Consider the following 18,172-nt stretch of genomic DNA (forward strand, 5'->3'; position numbering starts at 1 on the left):
GATTTTTTCCAATTGGCTGCTATAATCTGTTCTTGCGTTACACAACGTAATTTCTCTTTTTTTCCCTCTGAGATTCTGCTTAGAGAATGAGGTTATGAAGTTACATGCTTTTTGTTTTTAAAATGGTTAACGGTTACTGTGGGCAAATCCAGCAAGGACCAAGTGAAAAACTCCATCTCTAACACAGAGTGACCTGTGCACCGGAAGCAGGCTATGTGGAAAAAAAATGCGGAAGTGCTAAAACGGAAGTCCGTGGCATATACCCTATTTGAGACGAGGGAAGGCCTTAGTAATTTTTCAATATCTTACCTGCAGGGTCGGATCTACTGGGGTGGCAGTTGCCACCCCAAACGAGAGCCTTGCCACCCCTGTTGCCACCCCAGCTAGCGACAATGAATTCAATAAATAGTTATGGCAAATCGGACATTAAGCGCATGAAACTCTTTTTTCCGACAACATTGAATGCAACACAATGTAACCTGACATCCACTGCTAAGTAGCGGGAAGAGCGAAAGAAGAGCCCGAGGCAGCATTGATGGATATATATTACTGGACTGGACATTACGTGATTTATCGTAAGCCACACACGCGCCGCTGCCCATTGAGTCAGGAATATCGGTGGTCAGGAAACTACTACAATCATGCAAAGAATAAGAACAACGGATGCAATGTTTAGCAGTTAAGTCAACCATATATAATGGTAATAAGGGCTTCAGATTTCACAGGTGAGGAAAACGTTTTAATTTAATGAAAAGATTGAACAAGTGACCAGTGGGTCAATCATACTAGCCTAACTGTTGCTGGCCTGCTATTGACATTGATAACCTTAGCATGTGCTGCGCAGTTCGGTGTGTTTTGGTTCCGTTAGCACTAAACAACCCGCCCCCCAAGTCATCAGTAGAACAGCTGTTTAAATCAGCTAATCAACCACCGCGGTGATCAGGCGAAAACTTAATAATAATCACAATATAAACATTAAGTTTATTTTGAGGTCAGACTGAAAGTTGCTAAATCAATTAACAACACTGAAAATATGAAATCAAATTAGCCACAGCAGGTCTCTTAAATGGCTAATCCAGGTAGAGTATCATCAAAGAGCTTAACTCTTGACACAGAGCATTAAATGTTCCATTGAAATTTGATTTTGTGAGTTTGGTGGTATGGCAAAGTTCAAGTTACAGCAGTGTGAAGCTGCAGCTATCCATTAGCAACTTTCTCACCCTCCACCATCATCCACACACAAGAGTTAGAAGAGATCAACAAAATGTCGTCCAAGTGCCTTTCAATTATTACCCATTGTCAGACCCTTGTAGGGTGAGACACAAGTAGACCATCAAAAAGCTAATGCCTTTTGATGGTCTAATTAACAACATGAGGTTAATGTGTCTGGATGGATAGTAATGATGTTATAGGCCACTTTTTCCTCATGCTACATCACCAAGCCACTTAAAGCACTGTGGCAGAAAAACAAGCCCCCGAAGTGAGAAAAATCAAAGCAAACTCCCTGTGGCTGGAACTGCACTATTAGTCAGAGGTTCATGGACAGCAAAAGGGAATGTGTGGGTGTGTTTGACAAAGTTGTCATGACAAGCAATGTTTCAAACAAACAGCAGTAAATTGTGGAAAGGTCAGCCTGCAGAGTTCAACGTGCAATGTACCAAAATTAATAAATGAACAGAACACTAATAAAATGAGTTCTAAGACTTTGTATCTTGAATACCAGACCTCAAGCTTTCGTTTTTAGACAAAACGTTTAGTATTTCACTGAGCAATCTGTACATACAGTTATAGTACTGTAGTCTAATTCAATTCAGTTCAGTTTTATTTTAGAGCAAAATTACTTAAAAAAAAGTAATTTTAATTCAATCATACATACATTCTAATTGATTTATCAAACAGTAAGCACAGTTAATTAATCAAGTTAGGTTAAAAGGTTTCTATCCAAGGAAGCCAAGCAGAGCATCTAGTCTCTGACTTTCAGCATTCACTCCTCCAAGACAATCCTTGACTTGACTTAGCAGTAATCGCTCATAATGAGAATGCATCTTGCAAATGTGGAGACGAAAAACTCTTATTTCAATTTTCATAATAGTAAAACTTAAAAGCAGGAGAGGCATAATGTTATGCCAGGAGAGGCATAACATCGATTGAGATCATGTACATGTCTATGTACATGATCTCAATCGATGTTCTCCAGGAAAGAATCACAGCCAATCAGAACGCGAGAAAAATAATTGCTAGAGAACAAAAAGCTGACAGTTGAAACAACAGTAAATAATGCAAGTTGGCGAGTAGTAGAAGAAAAAAGTGGGAAAAAGTGGTAAATTTGTCCTCCAGGATCCCAACCCTATTGAAGAGTAATTACAGAAATGTAGCTCATAATAACTTATTGACGCCATTCTAACATTAACTCTAAGCTTTATCAAAAAAGGATGTTTTAAACCTAGACTGGAAAGTAGACAGAGTGTCTGCCTCACAGACTAAAACCAGGTGAGGATAATGCTAATGTTACCACATGGAAAGCTAGCGTCAACTAGCTTTCCATGCATATGTTACTGGAGAGTATCAAGACGCTTTCTAACAACCTAAAAGAGCCAACAGTTCTACCAACTGCACCACTGTGCAGGCCCTTGTCTCATACAAGTCAGAAAACTATTAATGTTGCTTTGTTTTGTGAAACTAGTAGAAGAGCATATTGATTTACATTGGAGTTTATTTTACACTGTTGGGCAAGAGTGTTNCAGAAAACTATTAATGTTGCTTTGTTTTGTGAAACTAGTAGAAGAGCATATTGATTTACATTGGAGTTTATTTTACACTGTTGGGCAAGAGTGTTTAATTCATCTCAGGGTTTCTTACACAGTTACATTTTTTTCTACAACAGTTTCAGTGTAATGATATTTAGATAACTGAATGTGAATAACAATTAGAACTCTATGGAAATTAGCTTGAAGCTAAGAATAGTGTTACAAAAATGTTTTAATTTTTGCAACACTTCGCTCTGTTAACAATTCCATGTTCTGATGTCTGAAAAGAGGTAAAATATTCAGTACGTTTGTTTTCAACTGGATCTATGTAATTGAATAGATTTTGCAACAGATCGTTTTCTTTCTTTCTTTCTTTCTTTCTTTCTTTCTTTCTTTTTTCTTTTTCTTTCTTTCTTTTTTTCTTTCTTTCTTTCTTTCTTTCTTTCTTTCCTTATTTATATAATTAACTAACTCATTTAGAAAAGTGAGCAAGTTTTCTACAGGTGAGACCTTCAGGGATTTTACTGACTGAGCCAGCATCCAGTCTGACAAACTGGTGATGGCTGACCAGTTGGTCACTGTTGAACATAAGAGACCAGAGGAAAGGACTGAATGACAGAAACTTGCAGAGACCAGAACATCAATAATATTGATAAGTTATCAGCATGGGATCGATACTAGTATATTGATACTAGTATCGAGACAGAGTCCTACTTAAAATTGTATTTTATTTTTGTAATGTAGTTTCTCAACACTTCCTCAAAACAGGTTTTGTTTTGTTCTGCTCTCAAACGACAATTTTTAGCATTTTGTTTATTTACGAAAATAATGCATGCAAACTCCTAAAGGTCAGGAGTTTCATGATGTTTCAAACTAACATAAAAAGTTTAAGTTTTAAACTTTTTATTTAAGTTTGACCTTTTGTTTCCAGAATTAGACATTTAGTTTGCATTCTGCCTGCACTCTCAAACTCTGTGCTGAGAGTACAGTGTCTGAATGCCTGTACAGTTGTGTGAGTACCTGGCAGGTGCATCTGACGTTTGGTTTTCTAAAAGTGAGAAGTTTCATGATATATCAAACTTACATAAAAGTACTGGCATTAGTATGGTTCCTGTATTTGCTTGGCATCAAATCGATACCAAAATATGCAGTATCACACACATCAAAACCATGCAGTTGAAGCAGCTCTGTGTTTATACACTACACACTCCAGTCTACATTTAGTGGGGTTGTGCAGATCTGTAAGTCAGCCACCATCCTCAGCAGTCCTTTAACATTTGCTTTTGCCTGACTTCAGCAACAGTGACTAAACACTTTTATGTTGTTTATATTTTTAATAAGGCTTTCATGTTGAAATCAGACAGCAAAGTGTTTGACGGTACAGGGGGAATACCATTCTGCAAACTATGTATGTCTAATTCTGGAAGCAAAAGAAAGATAATTTATTTATTTTTTCTTAAAATCATGGTTGTTTCTGTGTTTCTACAATAGTTTATTGAAATGTACGTATTTATTTATTTGCAACTGCAGTTTTATTTGCAGCTGCAGATTTTTTGTTGTGACTTCTTGCACAATAACAAATGATTTTTATTCTTCTTATTCAGATGATGCACCAAAATGTGACAGTCAAAATATTGATACTCTTGTGTACTTTTTCACATGACAACAAATATTTAGAAGAGAGTGCCCTCACTGCACGAGAGAATAATAACACCCTTTTGATCTCCATATTAAACGCTGAGTTCGATTCACACCAGAGCACTTCACTTCACTGGAAGCGAACCAGACTTTGTTTCCTTGAACAGCCGATGGATGATCTGTTTAAGCAGATTGTGCGGTCCGAAAAAGTGCAGGAGAGAAAATGACATCTCTATGGATAATTTTCACTGTTTCACTCGTGTCTTTTCATGCTGCAGCTGTGATGTTACATAGAGAACAACACACTTTTAGCTCCTGTTTTACCTGCTGCTCATTCCAAGGCTTTAGCATTATGTCGCTGACATAGCCAGCTGGTGTAACTGCTTGCTGTTACCTGGATGGTCTGTTGTGTGTGAAGACAACCATCCAGAATAAAGATGTGAAAGCACACCACCCTAGACTTTGTCATCTGGCAGGTGCATCTGACGTTTGCTGCCACCTCCACTGTGAAACATGGAGGTGGCAGCATCATGCTGAGCAGGATGATAAAAACTGTTCAGAATTGATGGGGAGATGGACTAAGGGTTAAGTGTGGAGGAGTGGTTTAGATCAGAACATGTTCATGTTCAGTACTGACCTAAACCCAGCACAATCTGTGACATGACTTGGATATTAATATTCACCAAATCTGAGCTTCAGCTATATTTCAGAATCAGAATCAGAATCAGAAGAATTTATTGTCATTGTCAGAAAGACAACGAAATTGCAGTTTCAGTTCCAACCATCCATTACACACACACATTTGCCACAATGGTGGGGGTACAAAGTATTGTACTGAATATAAACGTACAGTACAGTCCAGCAAGAAAAGATTTTTATTTACTACATTCCACTTTTATCAGTTACACACTCCTTTGTTTGCATCCATCAGTTAAAATGTTTAAAAAAAATTTATGTTTGTAGTAGTCCTGTGGCAAGTAGTAGAGGTATGTGATACTGCATACTTTGGTATTGATCTGATACCAAGGAAATATTTGGCCAGTATCACTAATACTGATAGACACTTTTTATTTAAATTTGTAATATAATTACTGACATTTAAATGTTTCTGTGGTTTTTACTTGGAATTATTTTGTTCAAACCTTGGACAGAATTTGGACAAAGTTTATTGGCATCTATAAAACAATGATATCACATTAACATGAGTTGTGTGTATTTTTTCTAAATAAGGTGCAAAAATTAACCATTTGAGAGCAAATAAAAAAAATACTGAGTTGAGAAACTATAATACAAAAGAAAATGGAATCTGAAACTAAAGTATTGATTTTAACACACTGGTATTGATCCAATATTGATACTTTGGTATCGATATAATTGATATCTTTTATCGATCCGCCCACCTCTAGGAAACTGAAAAGTTTTAGAGGTCTGAAGACTGTAGCAAGGCACCTTTATCATCAGGGAACAGACAGAAAGATTCATTACATAGATATGCTTTTATTAGAAATAAGACACATTCATATTGTGCTCTGAAAACTGTACATCAACAAAAAAGCAGTAGGGTGCATGACCTGGGGATGGGGGGTGAGGGGAGATCTGTGTTGGAGGTAAGGATGGCTTCATGGGGTTATGGGAGAGGGGGTGAGGGGGTGACAGACAAACACATATCTGAATGACTCAGTGGTGATATCAAAACACACACAGTTACATAGCGATACAGAACACTTGTAGTCCAGTACCCTGATGAGTCAAGGGAGGGGGTGATGGGTGGGTCAATGGGTGGGGGCTTATCAGTATCAGAATAATCATGTTCATATTCATAATAATGAGAACAACTATCCTCAAGCACAGTAAGAAAGATATTTATAGGCTAAAATCCATTCTGTAGAACTCTGTTGAAATAATTACAATGCTATACATCAGGACTCCAGGTGAGCCTTGTGCTTCCCCTCTGTGCAGCCTACACACACACACACACACACACACACACACACACACACACCGTCTGATGACCTCATTGGATGTCATCACCGTCAACCAATGAGTCATATATAAGTAGAGCCGCGTCCTAATGTGCTTCTCACGGCACACACGCACACACATGCACGCACACACAAGGGTCTTTTCGGTTCACTTTTCCAGACTGCCAACATGTTGAGCTTTGTTCTTCTCAGGGTGTCTTTACTTTATGAATTCTAAGTAGCTGGGCTCCCACTGGATGATACGGGCCAATCAGGGCCAGCAGCCCACACATGCCCCGCCCACACCACAGTCTCTGAACTCTCCCTGCTTTTTATCCTCCGTCAGGTCACAGTCCTGTTCACCTCAGCATGCTCAAATCACTGTGCCCAGATCGGTACTGAGGAGCAGATTGGGACCAGTCCAGGTCCTTAAACCCAGTTTAGTGTCACTGAGAGGCATCTGAAGCTGAGCTTAACATCAGCCTCCATCAGGACAGCCTCAATATTAGCCAAGAGACACATCAGGATTATTACATGGTAACAGTTGAATACAGGGGAAGCATGGATATGCTGTTTAGAACATCTGGATGATGCACACGTAGAAGCATTCAGTCTCTTGTTATGAGTCAGCTGACTGTTGTCCGGACAATCCACTTTTCAGCCACATCAAAGTATCAAATGAAACAAAAAGAGACGCCATGTTCCTCTTCGCTCCAAACTCCATTTTCCAACCCTGTGAATCTGGTCCTCAGCCCTCCTCCGATTTAAGTCCCTGCAGAGGACTCCACTTCATTTTGTATTGAGCATGGCAGTGTGCAAGAGTGTGCGTGTGTGTGTGTGTGTGTGAGTGTGTGTGGTGACAGCACTGAAGATGGCAGGGAGCCGTGGGGTGTGAGACCCTGGTCACACTTCCGTCTGCAGGTCCATAATCTCCTGGCCCACCAGGGGAATGGTGGCGCTGCTCTTCTCCCACTCCACCGTCTGCAGCTCCAGGGGCGACGCCGCCACCGCTTCCAGCTCCTTCCTCACCCAGGAAGGGGGTGAGTGGGGTTTGCGGATGCCCTCCCATACCCTCTTACTGGGGGTCTGTTGCTTATCCTGCAGAAAAGGACACAATGAGAAAACTCACCTTATTTTATTTGAGAAACATTTGAATAAAGCAGAAGTGGCCAACTCCAGCGTCCCAGAGCTGGCATCCTGCATGTCTCAGATGTGTCTCTTTTGGAGCACAGTTAAAGTAATGACTGAATCTGGTTCTCAGCATGTCATAAGGTGCTGCAGATGAATCATTCATTTGGTTCAGGTGGGAAAGAAGAAAACAGGCAGGTTGTCAGCTCCTGTACACTGACGGTGGCCTGAAAGTTACTTCATAATATAAACTCAATATAAACTACATCAACTTAAGGTTTCTACTTTAATTCTTATGTAAAGTGCAAGAAGACTGAATGGATTTCTTCAGTTTTTGCTTTTTGTAACTAAATGTTCCAGATCATCTCACAAATTTTACCATCAGACAAAGGTAACCTTTCAGAAAAGAAAAAGAAAAACATTTGCAAGTTATTTTATTTATTAAAGGGAAATAAATATCTACACCAACCTGGGACAATATAGTGTGGACTATAGAAATTCAAGAACAGATGAAAAACAAAGTCAACATCTATCAATTCGGAAAGTCGTTTGTAATGGTTGAGGACTCCAGAGAACCTCAGTGAGATTGGCTAAGAGAGCAGAGAGGAGGCTAGAGCAGCAACTTGTCCAGCAGTTCTCACACAGAGATGATGCATACTATTGCTTTTACAAATTAGTCACAATCAACACATATTATGACTTTGTTTTTCTTACAGTAACCCCAATCAATCCTGCTGATCAAAGGGAACACAAAGGCCCATCTCACAACTCTGTGTGTGTGTGTGTGTGTGTGTGTGTGTGTGTGTGCGTGTGTGTGCGTGTGTTTGTGTGTGTGTGTAGAGACAAAATCAAAGTCTTTTTCCCCCTTTTTTTTGAAGGGTTGAGTAACAGGATGCACACTGTTCCAAACAGTGGAACAACTAGTTCTTAATTTGTTTTCACAAATACCAAGGTTGGTTTCTATATGGAATTTTACTTTGGCTTTTTCCCCAATAAAAAAAAGAATAATCCGAAAACAGGATTTTATTTTTAACTCAGTTTGTCTTTGACTGATGGTGGCAAGGAAGCAAAAACAGAAGAAACCTGTTAAGAGGCAAATACTTTTCACAGCACCATAAACTCATTTAGCAATACCTACAGACAGGATAATAAATGTATCTTATCTCAATGAAAATGGTGGTTATGGAAATTAAAGCTATATTTTTGCAAAACAAACAAAAAAACAAAAATTTTTTTCAGTGAATCAACTAAAATATGAATAATAAGGAAAGCATATGTGCTTTCCAGTAAAGGAGCTCAATGCAAGCATGAAGTGGCATGAATGTCCCTCCCTCCAAACCTCCCTTTTCCTTGCAGAGTCAATTCAACAAAATTCTACAAGTGATGTAATAAATTGGTTAATAATGAAACAGGAGAAGCAGAGAGGCAGTGCTGGTTGTTTGGCTGCTGGTGTCATTCAGCATAATGACCATGGGCTCCTTGCAGGTTTGTAGAGCCCTAAAAACTCAGGGCGGCAGTGGGGTCACACTTCTAACACGTCAGTTCCACAACAAATATAAGAATGTTTAATATGTTGTTTTGATTTAATTTTTGATAGCCACATAAGTTGCACCAGGTGACAGAACACCAAAATTTTACAAACAATTTGGGTTGACAGCTGAGGCAAATATAGACATACTGTGTAGAGATATCAGGCATAACATTATGACCTTCCTGCTAGTGTGTTGAACTCTGCTGATGCTTTCAGATCCTTGTTCTGGAAGAGGATCGGTTTGTTTGTATATAACATCCCACAGAGGTTGAGTTGGCCCAAGATCTTAATGTGCTCATATTCTGTCAAATTTCTGTCAGAATCTTCGTTAATACTCTGAGCTACACTCCCACAAGTGTTGAGACAGACCTCATGGGCCAGCCTTCATTCCTCATGTGCCTCAATGGGCCTTCATGAACCTTCTTTAGTAGATATTGCACACTGCAGAACACGGACACCAGACAACATCTGCATCTGCAGGTGATCACGCTCTGCTCCCTTTCAAACTTGCTCACATCTTTATGATGTTTTTTCTGCCCTAATAATTGGAGCTTATTGTACGTTTTAGGAGGAACAGGGCTAGACCAAACCCTACTTCCAAGGGGAGGTGGTTGAGGAATTTAAATACCTCTGTGTTTATCTGGACAGCAGACTGGACTGGAGACGCAACAGTGAAGCATCTATAAGCACAGAGCAGACTGGACTTCTTGAGGAAGCCAAGATCCTTCAAGATTTGCAACAAGATGCTGCGGATCTTCTATCAGTCTGTTGTTGAGAGCGTCATCTCTTCATCCGTCATCTGTTGGGGCAGCAGCATCAGAACCAGGGACATAAAAAGGCTCAACAGCCTGATAAAAAGACTGGTTCTGTTCTAGTTCTGTTCTAAGGACGACTGTGGAACCTCTGCAGATAATGATGCAAAGATGGATTTTACATAAAATTAAGAAAATTAACCCTGACCATCCTCTTCATGAGACTGTCTTAGACAAACACAGTATTTTCAGTCAGAGGCTTTTTACAGACTGCTACAGGAGATCTTTCCTGCCAAAAGCCATTAATGTCTACAGTAACTCTTTGAAGAATTTGAATTAATATGAGTTACAATAACTTTTATTTTCCCTTTGGGATTAATAAAGAATTTTTGAATTTGAAGGTCTACTTGCCACAAAGCTGTTATGATGAGATAATTAGTGTCCATTCTTCTGTCGGTCATAATGTTATGCCTCATTCATGTATGACCTTAAGGACTGCTCTTAAGCAGAGTGATACAGTTATTTTTAATTTTATGTTGATAGTCTAAAGTTAAAAATAAAGCGAATCTGTGAATCTTTGAGAAAATTGGCATGAAAAAGAACTGAATTTATTTATCAGTATTTATATAAAATGAAAAAAACTAACATGCCCTTTAAGAAGCCAGAAAGAAAGATGCAATGAAATTTGAAACAAATGGGGCATATATAAGACTGTTGCAATGAACAATTAATTAATTGCATGATAAAATAAGGTCAATAATTTCCATTTTAAGGATTAATATTTTTTGAAGGGAAATTCTTTTACAAAAATGTCATAGTCTATTTTATTTATGGCTGTGGTTGTGTGTGGTTTATACTACATTTATGTTTATTGATTCTGGTTATGTTTTATTATTCCTGTTTCAGTGTGAAATGTTCTGTAAAAAATTAAAGCTCATTAATCTTTGAGAGAGCGAACTTGCATTCTTATGCAAGTTCGCATCATTTTCAGATCTATTACCTGAAAATGATGTCAAACAACATTATCATTTATTGCAATAATTTTTGAGACGATTTATGATCCAGCAAAATTTATCATGACAGGAATAGCCATATATGCTTGACCCCTTGCTTCCTATGACTCCTCCAGGCCTACTCTTTTTCTTTCAGGTTTACATTCTAATCTCTTTGTTGACTTGAATGGTAGAGACTGACCTCACGTACACAGTTATTTTTTCTTCTTCTTTGTTCTTAAAACTGCAGAAAACTCAGAAAGGTCTTAAAAACTGTAAAGTGAAGTTACCTTTTTCAAATAAAATAGCGTGAATAAAAAATAGCATTTAATAATTAAAGGCAAAGCAATTATAATAACAATTGTGACGATCTGTGTTTTTGTGTATTTATTTCTTGGTTTTGTCTGTGTCCTTGTTCCCGTGTGAGTCTCTGTGATGTCCTGTCCTCCCTGTTGATTGATCCCAGCTGTGTCTAGTTTTCCTGATTACCCTCCCTGTGTATTTAAGTCCACCTGTGTCTCTTGTCGGGTCCTCGTCTAATGTCAGTAGTTGTTGTCGAACGTCTATGCTCTCCAGTTGGACTGCGAAGTCCTGGTTAGCGTTAGCTCTCGTTTTCTGTCCTCTGTGTATCAGTTGCTACCGGTAATTAGCTGTGTGGTATACTCTATGCCGTGACGCCTGTATTGGACTGTTTGAGCTTTCATCATTAAATTAATCATTTTCTTCACAACCTGGGTCTCAGTGTTCATCCTCACCACCTCCCATTCACCACACCATGACAATAATAATGACACAATATTTTTTTTATGTACATTTAAATTAGTTTTTTGTTAATGACTGAATGTCAGAGACCTTTTGGAGGGATGGGGGCTTGAAGTTAAACAGGGGCACACTGAACAAGATCTTAACCCTATGGAGTCGCTGCCCGCCGTGCAGCGTACAAGCATGTGACGCATTTATAAGGCTTCGTAATAACATGGACGCATACCGAGTTTTCATTTCAACTCTGTTGGACAGCACGGACTTCAAACTTTATAAAAGTGGTGTTTTTATATTGGTTTTGTGGTTATTTACTTCAAAATAAAGCCAGAAATAAGATTGATCATTTCCGCCTTATTTTGTGGGGTCTAAATGTACCCCATTTCGAAACAACCAATGAAAATGTGTTGACGGTCTGTTGCTAGGTAGAACGGAGACACGCAGAGAGAGACGGGGGCGGGGGGACTTGGATATGGCAAGAGACTAGGGTGCAGCCATGCTGTGGATTTTACTAGGTTTTTTAGACTATAAGTGTGTTGTTAGAGTTCGTGGTGTGTGCAGTGTTAGTAGTAGTTTTGCTAGCTATCGCTACATGGCTTCATAGCGAGCGCTGACGCACTGAGAAGAGAGACTGCGCGCCGGGATGGCCATTTAGACCTCGTCTTCAAAGGGTTAAAACACCAAACAACAACATAGCAAAAACTCATATTAATCAAGAATCTAATATTTTATTGGATCATATTGTATCATTGTCATCATGTGGGGACAATGCAAAGCAAATGTAATCTAGGTTTTCCCCAACAGGTATAATGTTGCTGTTTCTGCTGCTGTCAGAGCTGGAGGACTGTGTAGATCTGAGACTGTAGTTGTTAAACAGACCAGAGAAGAGATTAAGTTTGCTATGAAATAAGCAAATTTGCTGCTATTTTACTAAATAACCCCTAATAATATCCCACTGTTTGATCTCCATAGCAACCTGGCTGCAGACTGCTTTAAAGATCAAAAAAGCTCAGAGGGGTTAACTCTACATATTTTTCAATGTTAGCATCTCATAGACCTAGAATTGTAAGACTGAGAGATAAATAATTTTCATTAGATTTTGTCATTCAACAAGATCTTGAGAAACATCCATGCATTTAAGTTTAGTTGATTACTGCAACAGTGTTTTCATAGGTCTGCCTAAAAAAATCTATCAGACTTCTGCTGAAGGTCTAGGGCCAATATAAATGATTGAATTGTGACAGAGACCACAGATATAAAACTTTAGCATTTGTTTAATGAGAAAAAATAAGTATTTAACAATACTATCAAATTTTATTTAATGGTTTCAGCAGAGATAAAAAAAAATTACATTTAGGATTTAATTCAAAAGTTTACTTTGTAAAAGTGCACAAAATCATCTTGATAGTTTGATTGTTGTGTTACCATGGCTAGAATCTGAAGCTATCTGTAATCTTTGTGTTCGAACTTGGTTTGTTTACAAATACATCACAGCAAATAATAGCCAATAATTGGTGGTTGATTTTAAGCTTGGCTAATTAACCTGGTCCCTCTCTCACAGACTTCACTAAATCTATATTTAAAAACTGTTAGTGATGTTGATGTTCCTAGTAGGACGCGAGGGCCCTAAATCAGATTCTGCCTAAGGCAATCAGGCTGGCCCTGCATGAAGAGGTAGTCGCTGCTCTGCACATCTCTGCTGGATGCGAGAAACTAAGGGAGTTTTTATTTATGAGACACTAGCAGGGACAGACCTTCAGGCTCTTTAGTTTCGTGACTATTGGGCCACAGAGACTGTTTCGGTTGCTTGGGTTTTATTTTTATTGTTTCAATCTGTCAGCAGTGATGTGAACCCGCCTGGTAGTAATGTTAGGTTAAGGGGAAGCAGAGAGCTAACAGTGAGAAGGCGGTACGGGGGCTTTGAGGTGTGTTCTGTAAAAAACCTCAGAGGCCTTCAGAGAATATCTGCACTCATCCTGTGTAAACACTGCTGGATCCTAGATGAACTGAAGGGGCAACTGCTTCTAACCTCTGGATGTGTCAAATTAAAAGGGGCAGTTTAAGAACATTTGCCACACTTTTAAGATTTTTTACTGTTTTGAAATAGTGTTTTTATTTAAAAACCATGCCTTTTCCTCTCTTTCCCTAGTTACACATTGTCTGTGTTGTTCAATAATAAAAAAAATCTTAATACATTTCCACTGGCAGGTTGTGGTTGTAATGTGACAAAACGAAACTCACTACAATCAGATCTCCACACTCAGCATTTGGTATTGATGGAAGTGCTACATATGCTCACCCACAGCTTGAAGCCACAGTTCATTTATTCTGATTCTAACAACACAGAACGATAAACCACCATGTTCAGAACCAAGGCATTGACAATTAAACAGGAGAGCTAATGTCAGTGTTTGTGCTAATGGTTAGAGGGAAAGGGAAACATTCAGTATAGCAGAAGGGAAGGGGCAGAATAAAATCAAACTGTTTACACTCATGTTGGTCTTGTCGCTGCCGGTAGAGGACACACTCCATCTTTTGGCAGCTTTGGCATCAACAGGTGGAGACTCTCTATCCTTGTCTGCACTTTGAATCTTCCTGTTCAGGTCCTGAAACATGTCCTGGTGCCGTTTCCGGGTGTGCATTATTTTCTACACAGGAACATTGCACGTTACGTACAAGTTTAATAGAACAGAGTACCATCAGTTCTACTTCTGCTTTCTCTGCACATTAAACGTTCCTACTCTGCACATTACTATCAGTTCTGGAAAATAAATGTAGTTAAAAAAAGTAGAGGTCTTTAAAACAGACATCAGGCTTTTTGGTGCAAGTTTCAGAATCTCTGTAGGAAGCAAAGAAACTACAATTACCTCAAAGTCAAGCTCTGCATAGCGTGATTTTCGTCTCTGGGGGGAGATGAGACAGAGAGATTAAAATTCCATCTAGATATTGGAGGCCTTGTGAGCAGAAATACTCAAGTGTTTAATAGTGGAGCTCCACATGAACCGCTTTAGAAAAGGTCTTCCTGGGCTTAACAGGAGTGAGTCATGGGGGACGAAGCGAGCTCTGCTGTTGGTTATTCAGACCCCGCTGGCACACGTTTTCAACAAACAGCTTGTGACCGAATGACCTTTAGGTCAGCTGTCCCAGAGAGCTGAAGGAAGGCCTGACCTTCAGGTTGCCTGCTTCCTCTGGCAGCTGCTGCCTCTCACGCCATTATGGAAGTGTGTTTTGCCCCGGAGTGAAAAGACACCAGCAGGCAGATGTCTGAGCCACTTTGTGCTGATCGGTGTGGCGTCTCATCCACATGCTGCTGTCTGTAGCGCGAGCTCACAGAGAACTAACCTTTTTACAGATGCTCCTCTAACATGGGCTTCTCAATATGAGTGGAAGCAAGCAGCTGTGGTATGCATCATCTCGGAGATGACCGAAGTGATGAAAACATGAAATGTTTTGACAACAATTGATGATACTTCTAAGTATTGGAATGATTATTCAGTTTAATGTTTGCCTCATATGGTGATCATAGCTGGGAATCCTTTCTCACTCTAACGCTGTTATGAGGTACAATAAATTATTCCAGAAAGCAATTATAGAACTTAATTGTTCCTTCAGCTGCTTGTATTAATGATTAGTTTATGTTTAATAACAGATGCTGCATCATTCATGACTGATGCAGGATAAACAACAACTTGGTTAAAGTTAAATGCTGATTTCTCTGGATTATGAGGCAAAAAAATGAGAAGATGTGATGAAAGGATGATATTTACAGTTTTTACATTCCACATCTTGCATATTATCATATTTCATTGAACTAACCCCACCAGACCAACTGAATCATTCTGAACACTCCAAGCATTTGGTCCACTTATTCCATCTAAAGATTTTACCTCGTCATTTGAAAAGTTTATGACAAAAAAAATATAAAAACAATGTCTCATTTCCACATTTGTGTGTTCAGTCAGGATTTCAGTATAATTTGCCTTTCTCATTAAGTACATGAATTTTCTTTCTACAGAAGTTATATTTAATCATATTTACATGTCTATCTGGATTCATAGGAATATATAAATCCTCTGGTCCTTACAAGGTTACTAAAGCCAGTTCAATCTATCAGAAGTAGAAGAACATCCACCAGATGTTATTATTGTCCCAGGGCTGCTTCATATTTAGTTCCATCTATTTTTAAATTAAGTCCAACTAGCATGATACTGCCACCACCATGTTTCAAACTGTGGGGGAGAGGTAACTATTTAACAGGAATTGGGATGTTTTTTAAATCATACATTATTTGCAGAAAATTTGCTTGTTTGCTCCTTTTTTAATATTCCAAAAAACAAAAAAACAAAAAAACAAAAACACCTGAATGGCTGTAACCCTAAGAGTGGACATAAATAAGTCTGCATATGTTAGCTAAAACAGTTTCCATTGTGCTTATTAGTGCATATCAAGAGAGACCTGCTTGTAGAGCAGGTCTCAAGTATCCACAGGTTTGATCTACCTCCTGGAGATTCTGGTGATTAATCTCCAGAATTACCAGACATAGTTATACCTAACAGGAATGTTGCGCCACCTACCCGATGTGCCGTAGCCACCTGTCTACCTCTGGATGAACAGAACCTCTGAATGTTCTGTGACTTTACAGACACATCTGAAGAAAACCTCACAAACACTAACAGAACAGGGACCAACGTCTGAATAACCAGAAGTAAAGAACAGACTGCTACAGCTGCTCTCTCATATCTATACAACACATATAAAGCAGTAAATAATTAATGACAATTTCAAGCATGTTGAAAACTGTTGAAAACCCCTGCAGGAGGCAGGGGCTGGAAGTTACCCGTCCAGCTTGGTCATGCTGTCAGGGACTCTAGATTTCCCAAAGTAATCAACCGTACAGATTTTAGTTTCTGTACGGTTGAAACTAAAATCATATTCCCTGTTTGTGCAAGAGTCTTGGTTCTGAAAGGACTTCCAGGTGATAGGTTTAGCAATGCACCTGCATGTGGAAATGATACATTACTGCCGCCTTTAGAGAACTGTTTTACATCTGTCAACATTGCATGTCTGGTTGTTGTTTTGATGGGGCTGGCATTATTTTATGAATAATTAAGTTGGCACTTAATAACAAAACGATGGAAAAAAAAAAAACACATTTTCCAAAACTGGGAAGTCGTATTTAAAATGTAAATTAGATCACATGACTTTATCAATAAATCTGAAATTTAACTGATAAGACAAACAAATCTAATGTCAGATCTATTTTTATTATTTACTCTGTTATACTGTTCAAAAAACCAAAATCTTACAAAGTAATTTTGGTCTTGTTTCAAGTGCAAATATCTAAGTATGCTTGAAATAAGACAAAACTAACTTACAAGTAACTTTTCAGCAAGAACAAGGAGTTTAAAATCAATAATTCCTTAATATTGGTGGAAAGGTGCTAGTTCCATTGGCAGCTTATTTCACTTATAACATGGGGAAAAATGTCGTTAGATTTTATGTTTTTGCAGTGACTAATACACCTGTTTCATTTACACAAGGTGTTCCACATGTTGTGGAAATGGAATCATCATTATTTTGTACACGGTGTAATATATAAAAAAGTTTAATTTTCTGGGATTTTTAAGTCTTACAGGAAGTGGAAATAAGTTTGTTCTCTGAGTCTATCTGAAACCCAGGCAGGTCTGGTGGTCTTACCTCCAATGAGCTCATGGACAGTGTGGAGACGGTTTCACTCTTGGACATCACCCCGGAGTTGCCAGAGTCGCCTGCATCTGCCAAGCTGCTTGTTGTCTGCGAGTCTCTGGGCATGTTGTGGAGATTGTGAGCTGGTGAGTCTCTGTCAGTACATGACACACTGACCTGGTCAGTAGGAAGGCTCTTGAGCCCAAAGCCAGGGACTGGCTCTCCAGCAGTAGAGTTGGCCAGATGGATGAGCCTGCTCTGAGGGAGCTGTTCCATGGTGACGTTATACTTGCTGGTCTGATCATCTTTCCCCTTGGCGGCCTTCTGTGTACCTGTGTTGTTAGCTGGTAGGATGATGTACCCCGGGCCTTTGCCAGTGCTGTCCGAGCTGCTGCCCTCCCCGTTCCCTCGGGGAAGTTCCCCGTCCAGCTGCTTGAAGAGCTCGCCATCACAGATGTAGATGGATTTGGCACCGGGGAACTCGGTGCTGATTCCCTTTGCAGCAGCACCTTTCTCCCGGCGCAGAGAGAGGGTGTGGCTGGAGTAGTCAGCCACATTCTGGAGGTGAACCTTGGTCATGCTGGCTGGCATTGTGTTAAAGTTGGATCCTTTCTGAAGGGTGAGGGTCCCGGCAGAAGCCTTGTCTTCCCCCTGGAGAGACGAGCGCTTCGCTGTGCCTGGAGATCAAACAGAGATGAAGGATAAACTTACCCACCTAACGCTTAAACGATCAATAGACCTTCAACACATTCCACCAAAACAAAAGAATTAAAAGATAAAATTTTATGTTACATTAATTAAATACAAAAGATAAAGTGGTTCAAGTCTTTATTATTGTGTATCAATATTGTTTTGTTCATCTTTGGGCTTTGACTGGGCCACTCCAACACTTTCCCATGGGTTGTGTCCTGCTCTGTCTCAGTTTTGATTCTCTAGAGCAGTGGTTCTTAACCTGGGTTCGATCGAACCCCAGGGGTTC

The 18,172-nt window shown here is 39.3% G+C and overlaps 1 protein-coding gene and 1 long non-coding RNA gene across 2 annotated transcripts in view; one reads left to right on the forward strand and one right to left on the reverse strand.

The window, feature by feature from the left end:
- The window catches only part of LOC107834912 (uncharacterized), a 4,814-nt gene extending 2,999 nt beyond the window's left edge, over window positions 1-1,815 (forward strand). Inside the window, exon 3 of the long non-coding RNA XR_001660750.1 lies at window positions 1,058-1,815. This is a non-coding gene — a long non-coding RNA (uncharacterized LOC107834912). The remainder of the gene's footprint in view (window positions 1-1,057) is intronic.
- A 4,050-nt stretch (window positions 1,816-5,865) lies between these two features.
- LOC103131803 (brain-specific angiogenesis inhibitor 1-like) lies at window positions 5,866-18,166 on the reverse strand. The gene is made up of 4 exons (XM_007543530.2): window positions 17,206-18,166; window positions 14,376-14,411; window positions 13,998-14,156; window positions 5,866-7,444 (listed from the first exon to the last, which is right to left on the reverse strand). The coding sequence occupies exons 1-4, from the start codon at window positions 17,782-17,784 to the stop codon at window positions 7,250-7,252; spliced, it is 969 nt and encodes a 322-aa protein (XP_007543592.1). The 5' UTR covers window positions 17,785-18,166; the 3' UTR covers window positions 5,866-7,249.
- Between the last annotated feature and the right edge of the window lie 6 nt (window positions 18,167-18,172).

This window comes from Poecilia formosa, unplaced genomic scaffold (assembly GCF_000485575.1).
Source record: "Poecilia formosa unplaced genomic scaffold, Poecilia_formosa-5.1.2 Scaffold843, whole genome shotgun sequence".
NCBI lineage: Eukaryota > Metazoa > Chordata > Actinopteri > Cyprinodontiformes > Poeciliidae > Poecilia > Poecilia formosa.